This window comes from Cyclopterus lumpus, chromosome 5, assembly GCF_009769545.1.
Source record: "Cyclopterus lumpus isolate fCycLum1 chromosome 5, fCycLum1.pri, whole genome shotgun sequence".
Classification (NCBI taxonomy): Eukaryota; Metazoa; Chordata; class Actinopteri; order Perciformes; family Cyclopteridae; genus Cyclopterus; species Cyclopterus lumpus.
Genome location: NC_046970.1, coordinates 10998216 through 11017730, shown reverse-complemented (window position 1 = coordinate 11017730; position 19515 = coordinate 10998216). Strand labels below are relative to the sequence as shown.

Genomic DNA, 19515 nt, shown 5'->3' with positions numbered 1-19515 from the left:
TGGCTGTCTGTGCACCTATCGGTCCGCTGTGTGGGGGCTCTATTTGGAAATGTCCACAGGAAAGGCTACAGGTCCGCCTGCAGCACTGATGCCGTCAACGATGGAGGTCAGGGCACGCATGTTCCCCTGCTCTGGAGAGTCAGCAGCACTCAGGAGATCTGCAAAGAGACCAATCCACACATTAATTGAGTGAGGGTACACAGATCTGCTTGTGCCGTCTAATGAGACTGTGTTTAAACTGTACTCACCCTCGCTGCTGTAGCTCTGTGTGCACTGCTCTGGAGTGCTGCTCCACTCTGGGCTACTGCAGCAGGTGCTGCCTGAACTGGGCTCGCTTGATGAAACCTGTTACCGTGGAGATGCACACACAGAAGGTGCTGTCATTCACTCCGGTTATGACATGACACAGAGACACAGCTCAAACACACACACACACACACACACACACAACCACCACCACTAATGCATCCTCTAACAGTCCTTACAGGAAAATTAACATGATGAACAGCATCTAAACCAGAGAACAAGATTTTTCAATCCAAAAATACAGCTAAATAATATTTGTCGGATTTATATAATTTAATTTTTATATAATATAATTTTTAGAATTTGTCATCATTGTCTCTTTGAACTTCAAATACGCAAAAAGTGTTCTGTAGTCTGACACATTACAACTGAATACTGGATTATAATCTTGAAAACCTCTTTAAATAACCGCAAGACAACAACAGAAAGTGTATCTGTTTGTTCTATGCCTAAATACAAAGATGGATACAACAACCTTTCTGCCCCAAAACTCAAAACTTAGCCACACTGATCAATTGTGAAGCTTGCTTTAATGTGTATCAGTTCATCAAAGTTGCACATTGTCTAGAACATTTTAACTTTGACAATGTTTGCCTTGTCGACTATCTCTTCCTCTACTTACATTTAATCTTTGTTCTACCTTTTTTCCTTGGCTTTTCTTTAGGCTGTATTCTCAGTCATGAAAATGTGACCTTCTACTTTTAATCATCACTCCTCTGTCCTACTCACTCTGGGTTGGGCCGTGCTGGGTCGGTAGTGCAGTCCCTGCTGTCCCGTCTCAGAGTCCTGCTGGTTGAGGGAAGACACCAGGGCCTGCAGCCTTTCAATATACTGGATGGCACTCCGCAAGATCTCAACCTTGGGCAGTCTCTGGTTAGGGTTCATCAGGGTGCTCCTCTTCAGAGCATCAAAGGCCTCGTTCACCTTCTTTAGACGCCTCTTCTCTCTCATTGTGGCCGCTCTCCGGCGGTCCATGGTAACCGTCTTTCTTTTGCACAGTTTACAGGCCCATGGCAGGCACTGACCCGGGCAGTGGGGCTCTAAGTGAGGTGACAGACTGGATGGAGAGGCTTTGTCCTCTGTTCCTGTCAACCCAACTCCAACACCCCCAGACAGACTCCCACACAAGCCCATCATGGAGTTCCTATCCTGGTAGGGGGATTGGTCGTACCCCCCAGGCAGACGAGAGGGGAAGTAGCTGTCCCCTCCCTCGTAGAAGCGCTGGTCAGGGAAGAAGTAAGGGTTGGTCTCAAAAAGCTCCATACTGCACAACACTGTGGTCTGAAGGGGACAAAGATTCCTATTTCCCCTGGAACTGCTCTACTGTATGTGGTGTTCGGCCCTGCCCCTGGGCCGTGTGTGTCGGAGTGTGTGTGTGTGTCTTCGTCCCCAGCCTGAATTTGTGATGAGTGGAAGACGTGTGGAGAACAACTGGTGTTGAGCAACTGGAGGCTGGCATTTAAACCCCTCTGCCTGCTGCAGGATCACAGGGTTAAATTTAGCACGAGCCCCCAGAAACCTGACACAACGTTTAGCTGTTGCTGCACATCTACACTTCACATCTCTTTTGGACCCTGCTCTCTAGGGCTTTAAGATGTGTGTGTGTGTGTGTGTGAGTGCGTGCGTGCGTGCCTGCATATTCGCGTGCGTGCATATTCGCCGTTGTGTTGGTTTGTGCGATCTTGTGTGTCTTAAGAGCCAGGATATGATCAAGTTGCCATGGAAATTGTAGTTATACCTTTGATCAAAGATGTCTGACTTAATGAACTAATCCCAGACTCGCGCCTCCCTACATGACACCACCATACATAAAGTCCCCTGCTATAGGGGTGGAGGATGGGGCAGTAGTGACAGTCTGGAGACAGCTGTCACTTCTACGAGGAGCCAATGATAAGTAACGACAATAAGTAGTTTGGCTCCGAGTTCTGGATGGGAAGGAAATGAGGCCAGAGATTGTTGTTTACTCAAAACTAGGTCACACATTTGCACTCTGTTGTGACAGAGTTCAGAGTGATCAACTACGTCGATACTAAATATGTAAAAGCTTTGGTGGCATGCCAAAGCTCATGCCATTGCTGGGTCTTGGTTTTATGTAACCACATTCATATCTACTGACTTTCAAAAAGTATTCCACAGGGTGATGCAAATGACCTTCTCAGCTATAGTGGAGTCAGACAGGCCTGTGCAGGATTGGACAGAGTATAGTAAAGTAAGTCAAGAACCAAGTTGATAGTGGCTCAAGTTACTCTCAGAGATTGAGGAACAACAATCAGATGAGCCTGCAAAGGTATGACCTACTTTGTTGTCCGGACCTTTTCCAGTAAGTCGCAGTGTTAGCCTAGCCATCAGGTGTTAATCCTTTCAGGACATGTCTCACCTAACACACCAGCTAATTCAGATTGGCTTCTGCTAACAAACAGCCAAAACACACACATTTCTGTCAGCAGAGAAGTGGCCTTGAATGAGTGACATAGTGTAAGATGTGTTACATTCCTGTGTTATACTACTTTTAAGGGGCGACTGTGGCACAGGGTCGTCCTTTAAGTTTTCGGCGGTTCTGGCTCTGCTAGCCCATGTCGATGTGTGCTTGGGCAAGACACTTAACCTCAAAATTGCTCCCGTAGCTGTGCCTACGGTGTATGAATGTTTATGAATGTTAGTTACTGCTGATGTGCAGGTGGAACCTTAGCACCTCCCATCAGTGTATGAATGGGTGTGAATGGGTGAGTGATGTCATGTAGTGTTAAAGTGCATTGGCTGGTCGGAAGACTAGAAAAGCGCTATATCAGTCCATTTACCATTTACTGTAGTTTTATCACAGTAATACACAGACCTGACATGGATTGGAGTTCCATTCATACATTGTCATATTCATGTAATGTGTTTATGTAACTTTGTAAATGATGTTCATTCTGTACACATGACATCTATTGCTTCTGTCCATCCGGGGAGAGGGATCCTCCTCTGTTGCTCTCCTGAAGGTTTCTTCCCTTTTCTCCCTGTCAAAGGTTATTTTTGGGGAGTTTTTCCTGATCCGATGTGAGGTCCTGGGACAGGGATGTCGTATGTGTACAGATTGTAAAGCCCTCTGAGGCAAATTTGTAATTTGTGATATTGGGCTATACAAAATAAACTGAATTGAATTGAATTGAACCTGACAGGACATTGAGATTTGTCTTGTGGCCACACTACATAATGTCTTGCCAATGATTCATCAAGTCAAGTCTGATACATCTTTGTCTTTACCTCCATCTTTCTAACAGAGACTTGAAAATGCAAAAAAAAACAGTCAAAACATGTTTCTCATAATGAGAAGACAAAATTCGTAAAATGAGGTTGTGGTTTTTGTCTTGCATCACTCAACTATGTGGCCCCAAAGACAACTGAGACAACCAAAAAGATAATTAATTTAATAAAAAAATAAAAGTACTGTTACATAGATATAAAGGACACTGAGACTAGATAAAATAATGTTCAATGATTCAAATGGAGAGTAAGTAGAAATATGAAGCGACAAGGTTATGTTTCATTTAACCTCCAATCAGTTGATGAAATAAATTAAAACCTGATTTATCCAACTCTTCTATAATGTAGCTATTCCAATCTTCTTCGCACCAGCCTTTACAGCTTGCTACCGAGCTACCGTGCCGATAGTTGATAGTTATTCCTATGACATTTGATAGTTTATAGCACAGTGCTCCGTTTTTTTGTTTAGTAAGCCAAAGTCTGAGTAATAGTGTCTTGTACTGCTTTCTCCAAGCACATCACTTTAAAGTGCATTAATAACATTACTTATAGGTGCATCTTATATATGTGTGTCAGTTCCAGGGTCATGGTATAGTTAAACAGGCGATCGTTTACTACACTTAATGTAATCATTGTACTTAATTACACCTGTGTTTTTGCTGTTATTACAGGTTTAAATGACCGCTTTTAGATAGCTCTCGAGTCTTCATTGTACTCTTAATGAGCTTTTTGAGTGATTAAGACATTTGCAAGAAAGTCACTACATTTCTATATTCATTATTCTCTTCTTAAATTTGAACTATTGTTATTCAATGTTGTACTTATGTATACCTAGTCCAGTATTTTACTTATTTACGTATGTTACATTTTAGGATATTAACAATAAAGTTACATTTACAATTAATACAAAAAGGATGTTCGATGAGTGAAAACATCCCTCTCAATGTAAGATGAAATGACTTGTTTATGCAGACACAATAACCCTTTGGGAGGACCGGCAGTGGTCTGGCAGGACTGGCTGGTGGCTCATTGACTAGTCCCATGCTTTGGGCTCGGGTTTGGGGTTGAGGCAGAGCACAGTGTGCAGTGTGCAGAGTCAAATGCTTGGCGCAGGGCTGTAGTGGGCTGTCAGGTTAGTCTGTGATGGATAGTCACTGATGGTGGAGTGAGCACAAAGACGCCTGTGTTGCTCTCAGGGTTACAGCAGGGTGGGGGTTTGCAGTGTGTCAGAGTCACTCATAACCCTCTGCCATCGTAACCCATTGTCAGCAGAACCAGAGATCTTGCGCGTGTGTGTTTTGTAGTGGTTTCAGGCACACATTTGTGTCTTGTTTGAGGAACAAGTCCCCTCTCAGCATTTTGAAGTGAACACTTGAGATATAGTAAATTGTGTGTGTGTGTGTGTGTGTGTGTGTGTGTGTGTGTGTGTGTGTGTGTGTGTGTGTGTGTGTGTGTGTGTGTGTGTGTGTGTGTGTGTGTGTGTGTGTGTGTGTGTGTGTGTGTGTGTGTGTGTGTGTGTGTGTGTGTGTGTGTGTGTGTGTGTGCGCGTGTGTGGGATTGCCCTGTCACTGGCAACACTGTTCCACTTCTCCTCAGTGACAAGCAGCAGCACATTGTGGGACAGCTGAGCAGGAGGGGGGAGGGATCAGTCCTCCTCACCCCTTAGCCTCAAGATCATCACTGACCTGGAGAACTGTCATCTGACCGTAGTTGGGAAATCTCAGATATGTAAGAGGAGAATAACATAACAAGAGTATAGAGCAGTGTTGATTAAGGGGGATAAACAAGGACCTCTATCCAGTGAGATACAATATGATACACAATAACCAGTGACCAATACGTTTCCATGATATAACTATTGTACAATTTATAGTAAAAACCAAGACAATGTTTGTGATTTGATATGCTGTAATTGCTGGAAAAGCTGACAGAGAATTATTTAAATCAAAGTAAATATTAATTGATCATCTAAAACATTCATTACATGTGTTTGAATTGTATGCTTGACTAAATACACATTTTACATTTTCTGTGTTCAATAGTATTTTCCTGCTAAGAACTACTAAGGAAAGGTTAGCTAGTAATTGGAAGTGTACTATTTGAACAATACGTTTTTCCTCAAATTAAAACCAAAACATAGTCTTTCAAAGGCTCCTTTACAATTCATTTGAACAAATTAAAGTTAATTTTGGTAACTTTTTTATTATCATTTTGTCTTAAGCAGATGCGTTTTTTCAACTAGTGTCACGAACTCCCCCAAACACGTGTATCACTCTATAAGTTTGCCCTCTCTCTTATAGCCCTTTCTCTTTTTAAACATCGCCATATACAATTTCATAGAACTTTAAATAGTTCCTTAATATGTAATGCAATTAATTGACATAATTAAAGTTTCTGTCAACATACAGACTCAACCTCTATATCAATACTCAAACAGTGGGTATATTTAAATATATGGTGAACATGGTTGTGGTAAGAGGTATTCAAGGTAGGTCTTGAATAGGTAGCACTTAAATGCCGTAGTAGCACTTAAATGTCCCTTACCGATAGCACTTTAGTAGCACTTAAATGGCACTTACGGATAGTACTTTGTAGTTTAACTTTATTGAAGAAATTGTACTTGCTTGATTGTTGTTGTTCTGAGTTTGGACTGACGGTTTAATGCACTTATTGCAAGTCGCTTTGGATAAAAGCGTCAGCTAAATGACATGTAATGTAATGTAAGAGCAACATATTTTAAAGTATGTACAATTAAGGAAAAGGAAGGGAAATGTATCTATTTCTGTATTTAAACTCGAGTATTTCTGTACTGGCACTAATTCTGAGTAATTAACCTCACATAAGCTGCAGTGTTGTGCTGTTTGACTGATGGCTGAAGGTGATGTGACACAACTACGACCCATCATCAGTAGAATACTCCCATTCACTGCAATTCAGAATGAAGTGCCCACACCTGTGTTTTCACAGGGCTCTGGAGGCCTGGAGAAAGGTTTCTAAGTCAGGGAGAAACAGTAGTTCTGTAGCCCAGACATGCTGCTGCTCACTGGGGCTTTTATCGCAGGGTAATCCCCTACAACAAACAGAATGGCCGGCATGTGCATATGCAGCTGTCGAAGTCTTAGTGCAAGTGGTGTCATGTTAAATCACAGGAATGGACTGAGCCCCTGAGCCATCCGCTGCCCTTCCCTGTACTGGCATCCCGCTCACTGCGAGGCTCCAGCACACATGGACAAACACATATATGTACATGCTCAAATCTACCCGCATAACCCAATTCCCACTAAAATACTTTGCAGCACTTGAAAGAACCTAAAGATATTCACTGTAAATAGCCCATGCTCCACTGTTAGAAACACGATTATTTACGTGAAATCATATTCCAATACTGCTCAAAATAGGGATGCTATTTCCTTTTAATCAGAAAGGTATATCACAGGGCCCTCATACAAATCTATCCAGTTTAATTTAAAGGCAATTTACACATAGACGTTGACTAATTGTAAACCACAATCTGAATTGCTCCTCTAGGAGACACGGCGGAATCCTGTCTGAGGCCAGTGGTGTGTGTATGACTGCGGTGTTGCAAGATGTGAGTGGATAGCTATGTGGAAACTATGCCCTGAACCCAACAAGCCTAGCTTCTGTATATCATCTTACATATCAGACGGTGGGTACTAACAAAATCTCTAAAATGTTTCTCCTCAAATCTAATTTTAATGTGACACATCTCTATTGTCAACTCTTATTTTAAAATTATCTTTGTCTTTATGCCTTTTTTCTGTAAAACTGGCTTCACTGACCTTCTCCCATGTCAGCACCGGGACAAATTTAGCGGCCTGCTTTCTGGTGCGACCAAATAGCATACAAAACAGAGGGGAAAGTTACAGATATCCAGACACACAAACAGAAGAAATCATAGGAGGATAAACAGGCTAGAGGTATCAGACACAAAAAGAGAGTGACACAGAAATACTATGTATATTTATAAAGGTACATCAAAAGTACAAGAAAGCCAGTGATACAATGATGAAAATGAGCAAAGGTATGGGAGCAATGTTCAACTGGGAGCTTCAATCTTAACCGTGTTCTCTGTAGGAAGTATTGCATATGCAATAGGGGATAAAAAGAGAATGTGGTAAGTTATTCTGGGATGTTGGGATGGATGTACTGTTGCCATGGAAACATGCAGATCCCCTACCACTCCCTGGGCCGTGCCATTGTAGAGCTGCCAAGCTCTGGGTGCCATGTCATCAGGAGTGTTGTACCATTCTTTGTCTCTACGCTGTGTGATGTGATGTGTATGCCATTCTTGAATTAGAAGCAGAGTGGGGAAAGCATTTTAGTATGGCTGTCACACATTAAACACTGTCGGGCAAGTCACAGGGAGGACAGCAACACACCCTCAAACAGGATTTTGGTGGAATGTAGGCCTGTATCCAGTACTGTACCTGAGTACAAAATTAACAAAGTAATTTTACTTAAGTATTTCCGCTTCACCACAATAGTTTGAGTTTGAGGTTAGAAAATTAGGATGTCATACAATATGATGCATTGCTGTAGATTAAACTACCCAACAGTATATTAGATTAGAGCTGTGGGGATTATCTGATTTATTGATTAGTAGATAGATATTAAGTATTTTCATTTATTTATTTTTTATTTTGTTTCACTCATTTCTACAAATATGCCGCTTAGTTCCAACCTCTCAAAAGTGAGAATGTATGCTTTCCTGCTGTAACATTATAGTAAACTGACCGCTCTTACCGGGTAACCTAGAGAGGAGCTCTTACCGGGTAACCTGGAGAGGATCTGTGTCTGAGCCTTGTCCTCTGACTACTGGGGTCCCTCAGGGCTCAGTGCTTAGTCCTCTTCTCTTCTCTCTGTACACCAACTCTCTCGGCTCTGTCATTCGCTAGCATGGCTTCACCTACCACAGCTATGCTGACGACACCCAACTGATCCTCTCGTTTCCCCAATCTGAAACACAGGTAGCAGCACGAATCTCTGCCTGTCTGACCGACATCTCTCAGTGGATGTCCGCACACCACCTGAAAATTAACCCGGACAAGACTGAACTTCTCCTCCTTCTAGGAAAAGGCTCTCCCACCCACGACCTGACTATTAACTTCAACAACTCAGTGCTGGCTCCGACTCTGACTGCCAGGAACCTCGGTGTGACACTCGACAGTCAACTCTCCCTGACTGCCAACATTACCGCAATAACACGCTCCTGTAGGTACATGCTGTACAACATCAGGAGAATACGACCTCTTCTCACTCAGAAGGCGGCACAGGTTCTGGTCCAGGCTCTGGTCATCTCACGGCTAGACTATTGTAACTCCCTCCTGGCAGGTCTACCAGCTCATCCAGAATGCAGCTGCTTGACTGGTCTTCAACCTCCCGAAATTTACCCACACTACTCCGCCCCTCCGCGACCTTCACTGGTTACCGGTGGCCGCCCGCATTCGCTTCAAAACATTGGTACTTGCGTACCGTGCTGCGAACAGATCGGGTCCGGTCTACATCCAGGACATGGTCAAACCATACACCCCAGCTCGTTCACTTCGCTCGGCTCCTTCACTTCGAGCTAAACACTCAACAAAATCACGACTGTTTGGTGTGCTGGCTCCTCATTGGTGGAACGAGCTCCCCATTGACATCAGGACAGCAGAAAGTCTCTACATCTTCCGTCGCAAACTAAAAACACATATTTTTCGACTATACCTTGAATAGTGAAGGTAGAGCCGTAGTAGCACTCTAGTAGCACTTAAATGTCCCTTACCAAAAGCACTTTGTAGTTTAGCACTTTAGTAGCACTTACGGATAGTACTCTGTAGTTTAACGTTATTGAAGAAATTGTACTTGCTTGATTCTTGTTGTTCTGAGTTTGGACTCATGGTTGAATGCACTTATTGTAAGTCGCTTTGGATAAAAGCGTCAGCTAAATGACATGTAATGTAATGTAAACTGAAATATTTTGAGGTTTGGACTATTGGTTGGACAAAACATCAATGTGAAGATGTCCCTTTGGGCCCCAGGTAACTGTGATGGACTTTTCTCACTTTTTTTACATAACAAACCAATATCATCCAGACTGGGCATAGTCATTAGTTAGTTCTAAAATGAGCTCCACCTCAATTAACAATAGTGCTTACGCATTAAAGCAAACATATTCGAATTATATAATAGTATGACAGTCGGAGGCCATTTCCCTGCATTGAGTATGTTTACTTCTAATACTTAAAAGTACAATTAATTAACTGATCATATTCTTTTACTGAGGTAACATTTTCAATGCAGGACTTTTACTTGGAATTAATTGGTATCAAAGTAACACATCTGAAAACTACCCACCCACCTGTAAAGCCCTGAGTAAAACCTGCAGTTTTTAAATATATTTCTCTCAATTGAATGAAATAACTCATATTTGATGAATATATATAAATACAAGCTATTTCTCTAGGCTTTAGTGAACCTTTGTGTTTTCAGATGGTGTAGTTACACAGGGAATTTTCCCTGATTGGTAATTACTATCTATACAAAATCCTGGGATAAGATAGCTGTCCTAGGAACAAATTAGAAAGCAGAAGTGTTAAAGCAAAACAAAATTATATACTGTAGACAAGAGGAATGGTCTGTTCCAAAAATACAGCAGACACAAGCAGCAGGATAGTGAGTAAGCAGAGGAGAGTTGCAGGAGCTGGAGCCTAGTCAAGTAGGAGAGAACGCATGACAGCTGGCCTGTCACACAATGACTTATTCTTTGCTCGTAGCAAGGGAACTGAATGCAACAATTCTTTATTTCTTTACAAAACAACTAATTTTATTCCATGACAGGTTGAAGAAAAAACATGTACCATGTTTCAGCACATTAAAGTCTTATTGTCAATTATTGTAACACGTCTGTCATTCTGAACCAGAAGAACAAGGGTATAATATGTAAGCTAAGCCGTTTTCATGACATGTTTATCAAGAGGTTTGTTTTTCTCAAAGCACAATTATGGCAATACATACAGCAGCCTATATTAACCTATTATTGCATTTTATATATCTAATATAGTGCTCACACTAGCTCAGTGCTGGCTCTAGTCACGACAAGACGCATGCTCTATATGCTTTACATGTTGTTTCTGGTACTGTACACCATCTGATGGCAGAAAGATTAAACGCAAGTAAAATGCAGTTCAAATATCTGTAATATTCCCTCTACGCAAAGCAGAGCCAAGAGTCAGATGTTTCATGTCACTGAACACCTACTGTGAGCGTTGTAGACCCTTCTGTATTTGTAGGCAGCTTAAGTAAATTTTTATCTACGTGGTCCAACAATACATTCTTCAAATAATCCACCAAAATAAAATCTATATTATACAAATTCAAATTCAGAGTCATTACATGGCAGTGTAATGCTGAAATCAAACCTCAATCTCCCAATAAGTACTCTGCAGTCATTTGGTCAGATGGTATATTTAGTCATTTAGTATAATACTTTCCATATATCAGTCAGAAAGTATTTTTTCTAATTATACATTAGAGCTCTGGAACAAGTGAAGCCTTTTCCTGCTTCATTAGAGGTGGTGGTCAACTAATCAATCAGACTTTAAATCATAAATAAATAAAATACAAATTGTTAATTTAGCATACGTTCAAGAAGGGCTGTAAAGTACCTTTTCTGAGCAGTAACATTTAAACATTAACCAACAATTATAGAACTTACTGCAGGCATACCTGTCAACAGTGGCTTGGCAATTGCAAACACGGTATTGAAGACGGATTAACATCAAATTACTACACCCGAAAGGAAATTACAGTAAATACTTCTGCTGTGCATTCTCAAGCAGGTTAAATTCTATTTTTTGAAACACTTTGTTGAGAAACAGGAGTTAAACCACCCACATTTGTATTTTACAGTGTGTGTGTGTGTGTGTGTGTGTGTGTGTATGTGTATATATATATATATATATATATATATATATATATATATATATATATATATATATATATATATATATATATATATATATATATATATATATATATATATATATATATATATATACACATACATACATACATACATACATACACATATATATATATACATATATGTATATACATATACATACATATGTATATATATATATACACATATACACACACACACACGAGAATCAAATTAAATAAAATAACTCACACAAACATGCACTCTCGGGTGATATTCTAATTAATAAGTAAATATATATGTCTGCCTTTATATGTCCCTTAATTAAACCTGGCACCAATTCGGTAGGACAAACTCTTGTGTTCAAGCTTACATCCAAAAATGTGGCAGTGTGATGCAGAATACACCATGCAAACAAGAGCAAGCTTCACCAAGTTCTATATTTGGTGTATACCATTATAGGTTTTAAGGGTATGGTAGACATTTTGATTGTATCTACGAGCAGAGAGTGTGATCCAGAGTGCGTGCATCTGTGTGGTCAAATGTGGTTTTTTTGTTGAGTTTCCCAGAGCTCGACAAATGTGCGTGTATGTTCCATTTAGAGGATGAATATCTTAATAACTTTTTGAATGATCTTCCCACATCCTGGACAAGGAGCATGGAATTTGTGTAGCTTTCTTGCACATGGGAAACAGGTTATAAGGTGAGCCGTACGTCCGTGAATTATATTTCCGTTGCGTGGCCGCACTCGACACAGCTTGCAAGGCTCCAAAAGTGCCTCAGGCTTAACCTCTTCAATCTCCATGCTCAGATTTCCCTGACTCTTCCCTCCTGAGAGCTGCTCATCCTTGTGAAAGCTGGAGAGCCATGGCCCCTTGCCTTTCCCTGTGGCCATAGTGGGCAATGGTCGGTCAGTTGTGGAGTGGGAGGGCAGGATGACAGGGTCAGAAACTGTCCTGCTGCAGTCTGGAATGTCAATGCCTGTGTCACTGTCATCTTCCTCATCATTGATGGTGAGAGAACTGCATGCTGAAATGTCTGGAACAGAAAGGGAATGGGCGAGCCGGGGGACATCTTTGTACCAGTTCTTACGTAGAGCCCAGCAGCGAACACAGTACCTCTGGAGAGGTGTGTTATACTTTCTGCACTCAGTACACTGCCACGCATCCTAAAGTGCAAGGTAAATACAAAAGTTACACATCTGCATTGTTTAAGTTTGAATCTACAGCTAATCAAAACCTAAAACTACAACATAAAGTGAAATAAAAACATAGAAACCTGTGTGGAGATCTCTGTATCAGTGTCATCGCTTAGGCACTGCAAGTCTTCGTTTGGCTCTTCCTGCATCTGGTTAAATATACAAGTCGTTTGATCAAACATCTCATAACATTAACCTAGAGTGTGAATACATTTATTTAAAACTTTATGTAGTATGAGTCTGTCCAAAGAAGTCTGAAACAAACCCCTACCTCACGATCTGCTTTCTCCTTCTTTCCTCCTTCATCATAGTCCTCAGGTAGAGCCTCCCCTTCTCCTATGCTCCCTTCCTCAAGTGCGGCCTCCTTCATCTCCACGCTCACCTGTTCACTCCCGCCCTCGGTCAGGAACCAGAGGTCATCGGTGGTGTCCGACACAATGGCCGTGTCCTCCTCCTGTGCAGGAGACAGCTGACACATCAGTCAGACCAACACTGTTACACCCCAATTAATGATATTGGCCAACAGGTGTATGTTTTTAAGCTTGAAATCTTTCAACTTAACCCCCGAACGAGCTGTTACTACTGTGATTTGACAAACTTTCAAACAAAAAATGAAGTTTCTTACTTGGTTTGTGTGGATGTCAGTAGAGCCATTGCTCCTGCGGCTATAGTTACTACGGAGATTACCCAGAAACCACCAGGGCAGGCCAGAGAGGTCCCACTCGTCCAAAGAAACATCCAGTTTGGGCCGTTTGCAGGCTGACCGTGGCAGGCCTTCAAGGAAGTCTGGAGAGGTTTTGAACCGTGAAATTCAGCATTTTGAACAAGTCTTGTCCTGGGCATATTTGGAACCGTTTGCTTACCATCATCTGGCTCCCGAGGTCGTCGCTGGGAAGGGGTTTGCAGGAGAGGCCCATCACTGCAAGCCTCAAGCCCTGCTTTGACCACAACTCCACACACCTAGGGGGAGAAATGTGAAGGACAAAAATCAGAACACAGAGCCATACCTGGGTACTTGGAGATCTCACAGCTCCTTTTCAAGATGGCCTGTGGGTATGCGATCATTGTAGAGGGGAAAGGGCTGGGCAGTTAGGGACGGATCAGTGGGAGGGGAGGTCAAAAACAAATTTAGGATATAATAAGGGCACCAAAACCGTGTGGAGGGTAAAAAACACAGAAATTGATAGAGAAAGATGAGGTAGGAAAGCCAGTGTACCAATTAACACTCTAGTGCATCAAAGTTTTTAAAATCCAGTTAAAACTGTTCTAATACAATTTTTATATATATATATATATATAATGTAAGTAATTACTTAGATACTGTAAAAAAAAAATAACTGGTCATGTACAGTATATATATATATATATATATATATATATATATATATATATATATATATATATATATATATATATATATATATATATAGATAGATAGAAGAATGATCAGATCTTAAATCAGATAAACTTAAAATGGATTTAACATGGGCAGTAATTAGAAATATAGTAAGTCATTTGATTCAAAAGCCACTGACGAAGGACAAAATTTGGACTGAAACTCAAAGGTTAGACAAAGTCTGACACATAAGTAGGTACTTCAAGGTAGATTTTGGAAGGGGGTCGTAAAGAAGGGTGAACACAGGAGAGGGTTATTGCTTGGCCTGTTGCTGGATCAGGAGCTGTGATCCTCCAGTTTCGGAACAGAGAAGAGAACTCTGAGACAGACAGAGAGGGTGACTCTGCCCCCCATCCACTGGGTGGTGATGGTGGATCGCAAAAAAGTACCACCAGACCAAACCAAGGATGGGGTTGTACAGAGACGGTGCCACTCTGTACAAATGCACACCAATGAAGACAGCAGCCCTTACCCTCCTTCGTCATTACACACAAGCAGACTTTTTTTTTTCTTATTATCTTAGTGACTTGCAGCTAAAGTATTGGTCTTAATCCAGCACTGTGATCAGTGCTTGTTATGACAAATATGTATGAACAGCTTTGGACTAATGCTGGGTTCACACCAAAAGCAGTGAGAATTTTTCGTGCGAGTAGATTCCATGCAAAGAAAATGATAACCGTTTCAACAAATATTCACAACGCTTTTGGTGTGAACGCAGCATTGGCCTGCCAAGTGTTGTATGTAGTTAGGTGAGAACGATGGGGGGGGGCTCTGTTTCTCCTTAGCACCATGCTTTGGTTTTACCTGACCACGATCCTCCACTCCGCCCTCTACACAATCATGGCCCACAGAAAGATTCTCTGCAGCGTCTGCATTTCAAATGAGACACAGTAACAGAAAAAGGACACCCCCACCCTTTAATTATAGCATAATACACTCACACAAACGCCTGTTTTTTGTAGCTTTGTCGGACAAGCTGGAAAATGGGGTAGTTCTGGTCCTCGCATCCCCAAGAGATGCAATAACGATCACAAGCACTCACAAAGTATGCAAAAAGAAAGCTGGATTTAGAATATATCACCATACACCCAGGGATCTTCACTTCAAAACAAAATGTTAAAGAAGCCAATAACACATAGAATCCAATCACAAAGTTAAGAGGAAGAAGACACAACTGAACTACAGGATGCACAATGTATTCATACATTCCTTGTTCTTTGATAATGCCCCCTGACAGAATCATTATTTCACAAAAATATATGAAGTAGAAAATGAATGCGTCACTTACCAGAACAACCAAGCACAACTAAGTATTTCTTGAGCATTTCATACACCGGGCTGTAAAATGAGATTATGAGAATTAGGAATGGGCCTCTGTATTTTAGATGTATACGTTTAGATGTATAGACAAGCATTACTGAGTGTTGACCATTTTTTATGTGAGTGAATACCTTGGGTTTTTGACAGAGAAGCTCTCCACCTCCAGCAGTTCTCCCAAAGGGTCATCCTGGCAGTGGACTATGTGCTGCCTTTGCTTGTCGTACAGTTGCTTCCCCATGATGTACTGACCCAAGTAGTGCATCACCTACAAAACATATTGGGTTTCAGACAACTACAAGGATCCACCTACAAGGCACATTGTTACAGATAGGGACCCAGTATAAAAGACTAATGAAACCTGGACCGAAGACTTTTCAGATAGCACTTTGTTATGAGCGAGTAAAACAGGCTGCATATTAACAAACATACTTGACTCACCTCTTTGAGTGTGAAGACTTCTTCCTGTGCTCCGGCAACACGCAGAATCTGCAGGAGTGGGGCTTTTGGTTGTACCTGATAAAGAACGAGTAAAGAACAAAACCACCGCATCGCATTTAATATGAACTAGAATTCTGACAGGCAAAGCAGCAGTCATTGTTATTGTTCTAATTGTACCTGATTTCCATCTCCAGGTAGTGTCCTGCATGCTGTGCTTATTAATGCAGGAAGCTGGGCCGATAGGGAGCTCATAGTAAACGAACAAAGTCTGAAATAGAGAATCTTAACGGGTCAGATTTCAAATTCCCAATCATCATTTACATTATCATTACAAAACGCTGGTATCTTCACTAATTAGACGTTACACGTAATACCAACGCCCACGAAGCCAAATTGACAAATAATTGTACGCTTGAATTATGTAACAATGTTACATTTAGCGTTAATGACACCGCCTACAAGACCAAAACATTTTAGCAATAATAATAATAATGCTAAACAGACTGCAACAAATTGAGCTGGCTTGACAGGATTTTGGTTTAGCGTTAACAGTTAGCTAACTAACTTACCTAAAGTTACGCCACTCCACCATTACTTTTTATTTTGCGACAGTTAACCACTGTCTTCAGTTAGTAAGGCCAAACTTCTCGAAAAGCCGAGCTTGCGTGATGGCGGAAGAACGGGTGAAATGTCAGTTAAATAAAACACATATGCAACAACTGTCGACATTTAGACTGGAATATCGGAGAAACGTATAAGTGACAAACCTGCCAACGTTACCACCAAACGTGTCAGCGAGCTAATGTAGCTAACTAGCTTAGTTCCTGAACAATACGTTGGTAAAAGAAAATGCTTCTTACCAAGATGAGTTGACATTACTTCACAGCTGCTACATTGTTCCACACACACTGCTGCTTTAACAACCAACCGACATCTTGTAAATATATACACAGCTAATAAATCTTTTCTAGTCAACTTTAGCTAGCTACAAGTCAACAAGCAGTAGACAGTTAGCATAGCTGAACTAGCTACAGATTCAAAACGATGAATATGGCTAAACAACTTCCGGCTGGACAACTAACTAGTTACTGCCGCCGGGGGTGTGGCGCCACCTACTGTTTCATAAATAGCGCACCGTAGGGTGGCATCATGGGCTGACACACGTAACGTTGTGTGTTACGTTAAAAGATGATCTGAGATGATGCTCTCGTATAATTTAATAGTGACAGTAAATAATGTCAGTGCGATTTTTTAATTTAGCAGCTCTCTGAAAGATTATCAAAATGTAACTAATGGCTTCATGATTGGTTAATGAATCCAGCCAAAAATGAAAAACATATTTTGGTTACCAGTTTGAGAAAAATCTTGCTCGTGTTTATTATTCATATCTGGTAATAATGGTTATATTGGGTTTTTTTACTCCATTTTTAAATAAGTCGTTAAATAGATATCAGTGGCAATATGGTCCAATAAATGAAAACCTATCAAAAATATGTACATTATAATGTAAATAATTAACTATTAAGTAGTTACAACTGATATAAACCCTTCATAAACGGTGCCTTGTTTTAAGTGCCACTAAAACTTTCTCTTAAACATTTGCTAACACTATTACGTAGAGTTATTGATATAAATCAGTGTCCAATGATTTAAAACTGCCCGTTCTTAATTTATGATTGTTTTCTCATTGTTTATTACATCAGTATAGCTTCATAGTTGTGCTGTGTGTCAGGCGTGTCCATGCACATTATTGTCATCCTTCAAGGTTACAATAACAACAGCAGTATATTGTACAGCAAAGACAATTTGACTTCTTCTCACCCAATAGTAATAGTAATGCAACACTGTTAACGATAACTACATCTTAGCAATAGATACTTTTACTTTTTACATTTTAGTAGGCTGAATTTTGGAATGAACTTGACTTGACTTTTTTAATCAAGTATTACTTTATTTATAGACATTTTGCATTAACAAAACCTAAAACCGACTAAGAGGATGTAAGCCATCATAACTGTACACCCTGCAGACCACCAGCCCCTCCCCCTCTCCCCCACAGATGTGTGGATTGCGCTGAGCAGGATCAACGCACGCAAGGCTGCGTCCCCTGATGGCATCCTCGTACATCAAGGCCTGTGCTGGGCAGCTGACTGGGGTCCTGACTGACATCTTCAACCTGTCACTGGCCCAAGTAGCTGTGCCAACGTGCTTTAAAACCACCTCAATCGTGCCAGTGCCAAAACACTCCACTGCAACGAGCCTTAACGACTTCGCCCTGTTGCACTTACACCCATCATCATGAAGTGCTTCAACACCTCAACCCTGGTCAAGAAGGCACACCAGCGTCTCTTCTTCCCAAGGAGACTGAAGAAGATCCACATGTCTCCTTAGATCCTGGTGAACTTCTACCGCTGCACCATCGAGAGCACCCTTACTAACTGCATCACAGTTTGGTATAGGAACTGCTCTGCTTCAGACCGCAAACTACTGCAGAGGGTGGTTAAAATGTCCCAACGCATCACCGGAACTTCACTCCCTGACATATCCACCTCAAGTGCTGCCTGCGGAGTGCATGCAGCATCGTCAGGGACCCCACACACCCCAGCCACTGTTTGGCCCTCCTTCCCTCTGTTCCAGGACCAGTTTCGTCCCCTCAGCGGTCAACACCCTCAACTCTGGACCACGTTGACAGCTCCCCCTCCTCAACCATCTTCCCTCCATCATCGCCAACCTCTCCCCACACCCTCCCCCAATCACACTTGCACCTTAATGTCTATACACACTTGAACCTTAACTTTAATATGCACATATTTACTGTTTATACATACTATTTAGATATATTTACACATACCCACTCTATATTATATCTGCATTGCACTTATTTCGTATATATACAGTATACTGCTTTCTTTGCAATGCTCTGGTCAGATGCTAACCAACATTTCATTGTCTCAGTACCTGTACTCCTTGCAATGAGAATACATTTGAATCTGAATCTAAGAGAGATTTTGTAATGTAATTCAATAAATTCAAACGTTGTTATAAAATGTTTTGTGCTACAGAATAGTTTAATTCAGAGATAGTCATCTTAGATTTTCTAGCAAAAAGTCAAGAAAACAAGATGGAATTTAGATCAACTCATGGACTGAACGCAAAAGAAATGAGATACATGCAACTTTTTCACAGATCTGTAGATACAGTGCAACAATAAATCAATACATCAAGTATATAGCTAGGTTTGTTTTTACTAACAGTTGCTTTCATATCTGACAAAGTCCAGCCAAGATACCTTGAGAATATGCCTCTATATCAGGCCAGCTTATTACAATATCTTATTTGCTGGGATATTACTCACTCTGCTGGAGAACACAAGCAATGGCCATAAAACCTGCATGTCTCAAAAGTTACTGTTCTCAAGTTGCAGATAATAAAAATAGTAGCCAGCCAACATCTCATCTCAACAGTTCATATAAAACAGTGAAGTGTCTACTGGAAAAAATATGTAACTCAATTAACTTGATAAAGTCAATGCTCGTTATGGCAGGCACATTCATCTGATGAATTAGTTCTCTTGTTATGTATGTTTTGTAACATCTGTGAGATTATTAAATTGGAATGCACCAATATAAAAGAAGACTAAGAGTAGCTTTAAAAAGGAAGTATCAGTAAAAT

General features: G+C 40.9%; 2 protein-coding genes across 6 annotated transcripts in view; both read right to left on the bottom strand.

Moving 5' to 3' along the window:
* Positions 1 to 39: 39 nt before the first annotated feature.
* On the bottom strand, positions 40 to 1624 carry myog (myogenin). The gene is made up of 3 exons (XM_034532977.1): positions 1036 to 1624; positions 249 to 345; positions 40 to 158 (listed from the first exon to the last, which is right to left on the bottom strand). Exons 1-3 carry the CDS (start codon positions 1567 to 1569, stop codon positions 40 to 42), a joined length of 750 nt encoding a protein of 249 aa, XP_034388868.1. The 5' UTR covers positions 1570 to 1624.
* Positions 1625 to 10997: 9373 nt separating this feature from the next.
* mdm4 (MDM4 regulator of p53) overlaps positions 10998 to 19515 on the bottom strand; it is a 28093-nt gene continuing 19575 nt past the window's right edge. For 3 of the 5 annotated variants that reach the window (XM_034533870.1, XM_034533873.1, XM_034533871.1), the window contains 10 exons: positions 16021 to 16111; positions 15844 to 15918; positions 15537 to 15670; positions 15374 to 15423; positions 14890 to 14954; positions 13553 to 13649; positions 13315 to 13475; positions 12961 to 13158; positions 12770 to 12838; positions 11673 to 12659 (listed from right to left, as the gene is read on the bottom strand). In XM_034533870.1, the coding sequence (XP_034389761.1) occupies positions 12090 to 12659; positions 12770 to 12838; positions 12961 to 13158; positions 13315 to 13475; positions 13553 to 13649; positions 14890 to 14954; positions 15374 to 15423; positions 15537 to 15670; positions 15844 to 15918; positions 16021 to 16095 (1494 nt within the window). In that variant the 5' untranslated portion in view covers positions 16096 to 16111 and the 3' untranslated portion in view covers positions 11673 to 12089. Of the gene's footprint in view, positions 12660 to 12769; positions 12839 to 12960; positions 13159 to 13314; positions 13476 to 13552; positions 13650 to 14889; positions 14955 to 15373; positions 15424 to 15536; positions 15671 to 15843; positions 15919 to 16020; positions 16112 to 16703; positions 16929 to 19515 lie in introns of those variants that run through there. The other 2 variants (XM_034533869.1, XM_034533874.1) reach the window with 2 other exon arrangements.